Source organism: Dromiciops gliroides, chromosome 6 (assembly GCF_019393635.1).
Source record: "Dromiciops gliroides isolate mDroGli1 chromosome 6, mDroGli1.pri, whole genome shotgun sequence".
NCBI lineage: Eukaryota > Metazoa > Chordata > Mammalia > Microbiotheria > Microbiotheriidae > Dromiciops > Dromiciops gliroides.
The window spans coordinates 13,757,410-13,767,412 of record NC_057866.1 but is presented as its reverse complement, the minus strand read 5'-3'; the positions used below and the strand labels follow the sequence as shown (position 1 = coordinate 13,767,412).

The 10,003-nt window shown below is 45.9% G+C and overlaps 1 protein-coding gene across 1 annotated transcript; it reads left to right on the top strand.

Moving 5' to 3' along the window:
• Window positions 1-422: 422 nt before the first annotated feature.
• On the top strand, window positions 423-9,526 carry LOC122731803 (pepsin A-like). Its single transcript, XM_043972074.1, has 9 exons — window positions 423-475; window positions 1,439-1,598; window positions 2,070-2,187; window positions 3,088-3,206; window positions 5,671-5,870; window positions 7,358-7,474; window positions 8,326-8,470; window positions 8,590-8,688; window positions 9,389-9,526. Exons 1-9 carry the CDS (start codon window positions 423-425, stop codon window positions 9,524-9,526), a joined length of 1,149 nt encoding a protein of 382 aa, XP_043828009.1.
• The last annotated feature ends 477 nt before the right edge of the window (window positions 9,527-10,003 follow it).

The following is a 10,003-nucleotide window of genomic DNA, read 5'->3' as shown; positions in this document are numbered from 1 at the left end:
TTCTGTTCTACTGGCATTAGGTAAGCAAGCTCCTTTGGGGATGTTTCTTTCAGTTTTGCTCTTTGGGGATCCTACCCATTGCTGCTTTCAAAGTTGCCTTTACCCCATCTTGTACTGAGATCCTAATGCCAATGGCTAGAGACACAGAATCACATTGTGCACATTCCTCTCTGACTACATTTCTGGCCCAGGGCCTTCAGGAAGGGGTGACAGTAGACTTTTCTACCACTGGGACATTCTTCGAAATATGTACAAGGGTATAAGGAAAGATCTTATCAGGAGCCCAATTGCTGCTGACCAAGGGAATTTTTAGGCTAATTACAGAGGACTCAAGGTATATATAAGGACCAAATCCCACCTGTCCCTCCTAGATTTGAAATTGATCTTTCCCTTCCCTAGCGGGTCTGGGAACCAGGAGAAACATGAAGTGGCTCCTGCTCCTCAGTCTTGTGGCTCTTTCAGAATGCATCTTCAAGTGAGTAGGGGAAAAGTTGGGTGCTGGGGAGCCATAGCAACTCGAGCAGGGGCAAGAAGGTTTCCTAAGGGTGTATTTCTTAGTCCTTTCAATTCTCTACTTCCTTTGTTATCATTGCTTTTCCTTCTCCTCTCACTAGTTACTAATCTGAGTATGTGGAAGGGAAACAGAACAAGCTACTACAGGTGGGCTTCAACTCACCATTTCCTTGTCACTGAGTTAGTTAGAAACTCCAAGAGGCCTCCGGAGCGAACAAGGCTGTCAATGACTCAGCCAGACTCGTCCATCTAGTGGACACCTACAACTAGAGAAGGAACTTCAAATGATGGAGAGCAGAGACAACCAAGGAGGAGTTAGGGATTGAAAGAGATCAAGGAAAAAACTGAGGCCATTTAGGAGGGAAGAGTTAATGAAGAAATCAGTTAAAAGAATAATGCATGTACATATATAACCTATATTGGATTGCTTGCTGTCTTGGGGAGGGGAGGGAGGGGAGGGAGGGAGAAAAAAAATTGAAACTAGAAATCTTATGAAAACAAATGTTGCAAACTATCTCTACATGTAACTGGAAAATAATAAAATACTTTTATGGGGGAAAAAGAATAATGCAACAGATAGATAGGGATGGGGATAAGGATTGGATCTATTATTTCATTGGTCTAGGGAACTCCCAGGTGAGGGAATTCCCTCTTCTAATAGGGATCACTACCTTCTCTGCAATTTGGAATCTTAGAGAATTGTCTTGAGCAAAACAAGTTAAGTGATTTGCTGGGCTTCACACAGCCAAGTATGTGTCAGAGAATAGAAGCAAACAAACAAACAAACAAAAAACCCCAAACCGCCTCTCTTCCATCTATTCACTGATTTCTCTCTTCTCTGGACTCCTACCTCTTCATGCTTACCTTTCCTCTGGCCAGACTTTTCCTCCTGCTTTCTGGTAATCTTAGCATTCCTCATCATCAGGATCCCCCTGAAGAAAATGAAGTCCTGGAGGGATAACCTGAGAGAGAGGGGCCTGCTGAAGGATTTTCTGGAGAAATCTCCCATGAACCTGACAGCCAAGTATTTTCCTCAAAAGAGCATGAACGCGACCCTCCAGGAGTCGCTGGTGAACTACCTGGATGTAAGTGGGTATCCAGGGCAATGATCTGGGGCTCTGTCCTAACCAAGTCTTCCGGGGAGTGATGATGGACAATTCACAGAACCAGGGCCAGCGGCCCTGACCTTTTAGACCTAGAAAAAGAAGCACAATGCCCAGAAGAACCTCGGTAGAGGTCTCTTTGCCAAGAGACCACATAGGGCACTCTCCATTCAGACCAGGAGGGATCCCAGGGCAAGAGCTTTGGAGCCGAATGGCCCAAGTCTTCCGGGTCATAGCGTCCAATTACCGGCTCCTGGTCCCACAACCGGTAACTGTCTCTCCTGATTCTCCTGATTTCAGATCAAGGCTGACTTCCATTTCCTGATGTGGTTTCTTACATGTTCAGAATCTTATTAATGTCACCCACCTTCAGGGCTACAGAGATGTGGGGTGAGACTAAGGGCATAGCAGTAGTAGTTTTCTGTTTTGTGAATTGAACTCTTCATCTGGCAGATTGAGTACCATGGCACCATTGGCATCGGGACACCCCCTCAGGAGTTCAAAGTCGTCTTTGATACCGGCTCTGCCAACTTCTGGGTACCCTCCGTCCTGTGCTACAGTCCTGCCTGCCGTAAGTTGCCCATCTGTGCCAACTGCCCATTGGCTCACAACTCCAAATTAATATCTTTAGGACCCTGATAGAGTCACCTTCATACCAGGCTACCCTAAAAACTCAGGTGCTTCAAGCAAGGCCAGATTACTGAGCCTAATTCCAGGATGGGAACGGAGCTCAGAAAGGAACTAGATATCTGGGGGAGATCAGAGACAAGCAAGGAACATAACTGCATAGTAATGGACAGAGCGCTCGACTTGGGGCCGGGAATATGAACATTCAAATCCTGTCTCAGCTACTTACTTCCTTTGGCAAGTCGACTAGCCTTCCTAGACCACGCCTTTCTCATTTGTTAAATGAAGGCAGTGGATGAGAGGCCCCTTGCTACTAGACCTAGGATTCTGAAACTGTTTCTCCAATCAGTGATAGCTCAGTCAATACCTCCCAAGCACCAGTCATGGTGTCCTTGGCCCTGTGTAGGAATCAGGAGGGAACATCCTGACTCCAAGGATTGGTAACAAGCTTGGGGAGGGATGAGTCTTCTACCTGGCCCCAGAGGGCAGGACAGGTACAACAGGGCAGAAAGTTGCCAAAAGGCCAATCTAGGCATCGCGTCAGGAAACGCTTCCTAAACCCAAGTGTTGTCTAGAAACGGAGGCTACTATCACTGTAGAAGGGTCCACTGGGGGCAGCTAGGTGGTGCAGTGGATAAAGCACTGGCCCTGGATTCAGGAGGACCTGGGTTCGGGTCTGGCCTCAGACACTTGACACTTACTAGCTGTGTGACCCTGGGTAAGTCACTTAACCCCCATTGCCCCACCAAAAAAAAAAAAAAAAAGAAGGGTCCACTGGCCCATGGCCCCTGTACCTTTCGGGGAGTTCTCTGATGCCCACAATATAAACCATTGACTCTTCTAGACTACCACCCCCGCTTTGACCCTCAGCAGTCCTCCAGCTTCAAGGCCACCCAACAGACATTCTCCATCGCCTATGGCACCGGCAGCATGACAGGTGTCCTCGCATATGACACCGTGAAGGTAACCACAGGCCAAAGCTCACTACCCACAGCTTCTCTGTTTCAAATAGTAACTAATAATAATAACAACTATCATTTATATAACACTTTAAGGTTCTATATGTTATCTCATCTGATCATCCCAATAACTCTCTGAGGTAGGTGCTGTTACTATCCTCTTCACTTTACAGATGAAAAAAGCTGAGGCTGACAGGTAAAAGTGACTTTCCCAGGGTCACACAGCTTCTAAGAGTCAGAAGCAGGATTTGAATGGAGATCTTCCTGGTCGCAGGGTCAACACTCTATCAACTATACCACCTACCTGCCTTTAGGAACCTGGGAGTAAATAACCCACCCAGGGTCATGCCTAGAAGGATATGGAGTGCTTGATTTGGACTCAGGAAAACCTGGGCTCAAATCCCACTGCTGTGTGTCCATGAGAAAGTCACTTGATCTCTCTGGGCCTCAGTGTCCTCACCTGTAAAATGGGGACCTATGAGGTCTAAAGCTATGCTGCAGCAATGCTGAAGGGGTTTTTTGTTTTGTTTTGTTTTGTTTTAAATGTAGGGAGGGGGCAGCATGATAGAGAGGAAGTATCTAATTATTACTGAATCATTTCCACTTGCCAGGACTCAGTTTTCTCCTCTGTAAAATGAATGATTTCTAAAGTCTATTCCGATTCCAAATCCACAAGCCTATGAGGAAGGAAAGCAGTAGAATATAATGAATTTAAAATCAAAGTACTTGGGGCTCAAACTCTAGTTCTGGTGCTTCTTGACTCTGTGTAACCTTGGGTAGTTGCCTTAACTTCTGAGCCTCAGTGTCCTTTGTACAGTGAAAGCATTGAGTGAGATCATCTCTAGGGCAGCTAGGTGGCACAGTATAGAATACTGGAGGGCATGGTATAGAGTACTGGCCCTAGAATCTTAAAGGTCTAATATCAAATCCAGCTTCAGACACTTACTAGCTGTGTGACCCTGGGAAAGTCACTTAAACTATATTGCCAGAAAGGAAAAAAGGAAGGAAGGAAGAGAGGGAGGGAGGGAGGGAGGGAGGGAGGAAAGAAGGAAGGAAGGAAGGAAGGAAGGAAGGAAGGAAGGAAGGAAGGAAGGAAGGAAGGAAGGAAGGAAGGAAGGAAGGAAGGAAGGAAGGAAGGAAGGAAGGAAGGAAGGAAGGAAGGAAGGAAGGAAGGAAGGGAAATGAGTGAAATAATTTCATTCAATGAGAATGAATTGAATAAGAGTTTTTCAAGTTCTAAAGCTTTATGATTTCCGGTAACAATGAGCATTATGAGCAGTCTTGAAAGGAAAAATGAGGAAAGGAGATGCCTCATATGGTTTCAGGGAGTTGAGTGCAAAGGAGTGGATGGGAGAGAGGAGGACTTTGTTACCAGGCAGCATGCCCCAGTCCTCTCCATAGTGCCTTGGTGATGGAGTGGAGTAGTCATGGGGTCAGAGATTCGGCTCTGGAGTGGACCTCCAAGGTCATCAAATTCAACCCTCTCATCTGACAGACAAGAAAAATGAGGTCCAGGGAAGGAAAGTGACCTACCCAAGATCACACAACTAGTCAGTAACAGAGGAAGGCTTTTAACTCAGGACCTCAAATTCCAAAGCAGTCTTTTCACTGCCCCACAGATTAGATGAGAACCTCAGGTAATTGTTTTTAATCACCCCATTATTTGGTGCCTCTTTCTCTCACCCATGATTCCCTGCACCACTGAGTAATACCAATCACAAAGTCCTGGAAATAATAAGAAACTTGGTCCTTCGGACTGTTCCTCCAATTTGCTCTGTCTAGAGACGGCTCCATCTTTCTCTCCGATGCTAAGTATATCCCTGAGAGTCTTCTAAGCTTCCCTTAGTTACATTCTATGCCACCCCCCCAGCCCCCCAGCCCAGTGATGACTGGCAGACTTGTTAATGGTCAGAACAATAACCTGCAGGATATGTTTCTCCTCCATCCTGCTTTATCTTTGGAGGAAAGATATCTTTTGAGAAAGAGACAAACAGGGAAATTTTGTTACTATCTTGTCAAGTTTAATATACTTTTTAAAAAACTGTTAACAGTTTATAATTTCATATGCTATCCTCTATTTCATATTTTGAAATGTTTTGTTTGCTGATTAAGTACTATATATATGTACATATGTGTGTGTATGTATGTATGTATATGATAGATATACACAGATATCCCAAAAGTCTTAGTAAAAATTTAAGCTTGGGGCAGCTAGGTGGCACAGTGGATAGGGCACTGGCCCTGGAATCAGGAGTACCTGAGTTCAGATCCGGCCTCAGACACTTACTAGCTGTGTGACCCTGGGCAGGTCACTTAACCCCCATTGCCCTGCTAAAATTAAAAAAAAAATTTTTTTAAATTTAAGCTTACATGAATACTTCTGGGACATCTGTTTATGCCAATAAGAAAAAACAAAGATACTCTAGACAATCAGACCCCAGGAAATCCTATCTTCTCTCTCTCCTAAGATAGGGGATATTGAAGACACCAACCAGATCTTTGGGTTGAGCCAGACTGAGTCTAACACCTTCCTGGCTTTCACCACCTTCGATGGGATCCTAGGGATGGCGTACCCAGAAATTTCTGAGGCTGGAGCCACTCCCGTGTTTGACAACCTGTGGAACCAGCGTTTGATTTCCAAGAATGTCTTCGCTTTCTATCTGAGCTCGTAAGTCTGGGTGGGAAAACCCTTCCCATTGAAAGATCTCTGACACTCTTGATCCCCTAGATAGGGCTAGTCTAGGATGGAGCTGATAGAGGAAGAGTCTTGAAAATTGAGTGGCCCAAGAGCAAGGCTTAGGGCAGCTGGGTGGTGCTGGAGTCAGGAAGACCTGAGATCAAATCCAGTCTCAGATACTAACTAGCTGCATGACCCTGGTTAAGTCACTTAACCCTGTTTGCCTCAGTTTCCTCATCTGTCAAACAAGCTAGAGGAAGGAAATGGCAAACCATTCCAGTATCTTTGCCAAGAACCCAAATGGGATTACAAAGAGTCAAACAAGACTGAAAAATGACTGAATAACAACAACGAGAACAATGCTTCTGACTCCCAAGACTGCTCGTGGAAAGACAGCTCAATCTAAGCACAGGGGAGTCTTTACATGAATGATGATGATAGCATTCATAAAGCACTTGAAGATGCCTTATATCTCCATTCACTGCAAAGATAGAAAGAAAGCATTCCCTAATTATTAATAATAATAATAGCTAACATTCATGTAGCACATACTATGTGCTAGACACTGTGCCAAACATGTTACAATTACATAATCTCATTTGACCATCAGAACAATCCTGGGAGGAAGGTGCTATTATTATTCCCATTTTACATGAGGAAACTGAGGCAGAGGTTAAGTGACTGGCCTAGGAACACACAGCTCATGTCTGGGGTAGGATTCAAACTCAAGTCTTCCTGAATCCAGGTCCAGAGCACTGGATTAGAATAGCAGTCCTTAAATTTTGGGGTCTCAAGAACCTTTTATATTCTTAAATTTTGAAGACCCGAGAAAGTTCTTTTGTTTATACAGTTTACATCTAGTGATAGTTACTATATTAGAAACTGAAATGTCTTAGCATTATTATGAAAACAATTTTGACCTTTCACACCCTGCTTCGGGTGCTCAGACCACACTTTGAGAACCACTAGATCCTCTGATCTTTGGGCCTCCCTCCTTGCTTCAAATCCTCAAATAGAACATTCTCCAAATGGGCTTTTTTGTTCTCTCTTTTATCACTAATGTTGGTCATAGCCTTTGGTCTCATTACCCATACATCTTCAGGAATTCACAGGGACCATAGAGCTAGGGCTGGGAGGGTCCTCAGGGACCATTAAGGCTGGCTGTTCCATCCCCTCATTTTCTAGCAGGGGAAACTGAGACCCAGGGAAATGAAATGACTTGAGAGATAGGGAAGAGTTAAGGAGAACTGGGACTGCCAGTTTAGATGACTAGAGGCAAAGCAAGAAGGAAATCCAGTGCCATCTAGGGCTTTCAATGCCAAACTGAGAAGTCTATATTTTATGTTAGAGGCAATAGTGAGCCACAGAGGTACCTTGGGCAGGGGAATGGACAGTCAGACTGTGCTTTAGGGATACATATCATAGGACTGCCAAAAGCTTCTTACATGAATTCACGTTGTCTTCCCTCTTTCCTGCAGCAATGAGAAGAATGGCAGCGTTTTGATGTTTGGGGGAATTGATTCCTCTTATTACTCAGGAAGTATCAGCTGGATCCCTCTGTCTTCCAAGGGTTACTGGCAGATCACAATGACAAGGTAATCCCTGGCCTCATTTCTGCATGCTCCGACCTTGGCCTAGAAATCGAGTTCCTAGAGGATTATGAGAGCATTGGGAGTGGAAGAGACGATGATTGTTGTCTAACCTAGCCTATCATCCACCCGAGGAAATGAGGAGACTCCGTGAGGGGAAGAGAGATGCATAGAAACACAGTGCAGAACTGGGTTCTAGGTGGAGCCCACTATTTGTATTCGTATTTGTGAATTCCATTTAGGCGAGTCATTTAACTTTCTTGGGCCTCAGTTTCCTTCTCTGTAAAATGATGGGGTTGGACTAAGTGACCTCTGAGGTCCCCTCCAGTCTGGGGCTCTGGTCCTGTGTTGTGTGCAGAACATTGTGTTAGGAGCTGGACGATGTGCAGAATTTTCAGGAGGGACTCACCATCTCTGCCCTCTTGGACAGTTATGACAAATACATGATCTGCAGGTGGTTCGAATTCCCACCTCCGACACACAGTCCATCGTGTGATCCTAGACTAGTCCCTTTGCTTCCCGGGCTTCAGGCTCATTTTTTTGTTTGTTTATTTGTTTTTTGTTTGCAGGACGATGAGGGTTAAGTGACTTGCCCAGGGTCACACAGCTAGTAAGTGTCAAGTGTCTGAGGCCAGATTTGAATTCAGGTCCTCCTGAATCCAGGACCGGTGCTCTATCCACTGCACCACCTAGTTGCCTCAGAGAGAAGATTATTAAGGGGTGATTCCTGGGGTCTTGAAATCACAACAGGCAGTGTCCAAACCCTATGCTTGAGGTCACTGTGTAGGGATCAGGAGTAAGTTCCTGAAGCCTTTTAGCCATCCTGACTTCTGTGTGTGTGCATGTGTTTCTCGCAGCATCACCATGAATGGAACCGTCGTCGCTTGTGATGGGGGCTGCCAGGCTATCGTGGACTCTGGCACCTCACTGATAATTGGCCCTTATAATGAAATCGACAGCATCCAGGCTGCCATAGGAGCCATACAGAATGCCAACGGCGAGGTAAAGGCGATGATCCTCTGTAGACCAAGTCTTGAGCCCCCCATTCTAGACTGACCCTGAGCAGAAAAGGGAAATGTATGTAATCTTTCCATGTCTCCTTTGGTCTCCTTCCCTCTCAGATGGAAGTCAACTGTTCTTCTATCAGTGATCTGCCACCAATCACCTTCAACATCAATGGAGAAGAGTTCCCAGTGCCCACTAAGGGCTACATCAAGCAGGTAAGGAAGCCCAAGGAAATTGACCCTGGGACCACCAATGGGCTGCCAACATTATCATGGGTGACTCCCGTTCCACCCCCTCGATGACTCTGCATTTACTTGCCTTTGTACATTTTGTCCCCCTCCCCCAGGCGAACACAGCAGTAAGAAAACCCAGGTTCCAAATGTGCCTTGGATATTTACTAGCTGTGTGACCCTGGACAAGTTCTCTAACTTCTTTGAGCCCCACTTTCCTCATCTGTACAGTAATGGGGTTGGACTCAATGGCCTTGAATATCCCTTCCACCTCTAGACCAAAGAACCTCTAAGTTCTCTCAGTCATTGGGCAGCCTCGTGTTGGTTCCAGCATAGAGAGGGATGAGAAGCACTGACAACCGGCTGTTCCTTGGTTAAAAAGTCCCCTGGGGCAGCCAGGTGGCACAGTGGATAAAGCACTGGCCTTGGATTCAGGAGTACCTGAGTTCAAATACAGCCTCGGACACTTGACACTTACTAGCTGTGTGACCCTGGGCAAGTCACTTAACCCCAATTGCCTCACCAAAAAAAAAATTTTTTTTAATTAAAAAAAATTTTTTGAGTCCCCTGGACACTCTTGGCCAGTGCCTCCCTGCCCCATGGAAAGCTGGGTGGCCCTTCTGTCACCAGCCACCAGGCATTCCAGCTATAGCCCCAGCATCCTCTCTGTTCCCTTCTTCCCCAGAAGAGCAGCAGCTGCACCAGTGGCTTCTCAGTCACAGACTTGAACCTGTGGATCCTTGGGGATGTCTTTATGCGCCAGTACTTCACCATCTTCGACAGAGAAAATGACCGGGTTGGCCTGGCCACCCCGGCCAAATGAGAGTGGCATCCTCAGAGCTCTGGGGTGACCTGCCAGGAAAGAGCATGCCCAGAGCCCTTCCAACTCCCACCATTTACAGTTCTCTCAAATGACTTTCTGCTGGGATGCCAGCCTACATGTGGAAGCCTGAACGTTAATAAAACAAAGACAAAACCAGTCTGTGGAGCTGCTTCTTTTTTGGCCCTATGTCTATACCACGTTACTGACTCAAAACATGAAGGGCCTGAGAAATGGGAGACAACGGCTCAGGCAGTGAAATGGAAAGAATCCTGGGTGTGGAGTTTGCAGCCCAGTCCTGCTACTCGCTCTCTGTGGGACCTTGGCCTGGTCACTAAATCTCTTTGGGCCTCAGTCTTTCCCTGGGTAAGCGATGGGAGATTTGGGCCAGAGGGTATCTGAGATCCTTCCAGGCTCAATGATTCTATAGCCCTTTTCCCACCTGCAGAGTCAACTATGAAAATCTGGTAATGCATCTTG

What these genes read in the sequence shown, in the direction of transcription:
- LOC122731803 (XM_043972074.1), top strand. Translation starts at nt 423, where the DNA reads ATGAAGTGGCTCCTGCTCCTCAGTCTTGTGGCTCTTTCAGAATGCATC. An exon ending in GTGCTACAGTCCTGCCTGCC is followed by an intron (nt 2,188 to 3,087) that starts GTAAGTTGCCCA and finishes TGACTCTTCTAG; the next exon opens with ACTACCACCCCCGCTTTGAC. An exon ending in TACAGAATGCCAACGGCGAG is followed by an intron (nt 8,471 to 8,589) that starts GTAAAGGCGATG and finishes CTTCCCTCTCAG; the next exon opens with ATGGAAGTCAACTGTTCTTC.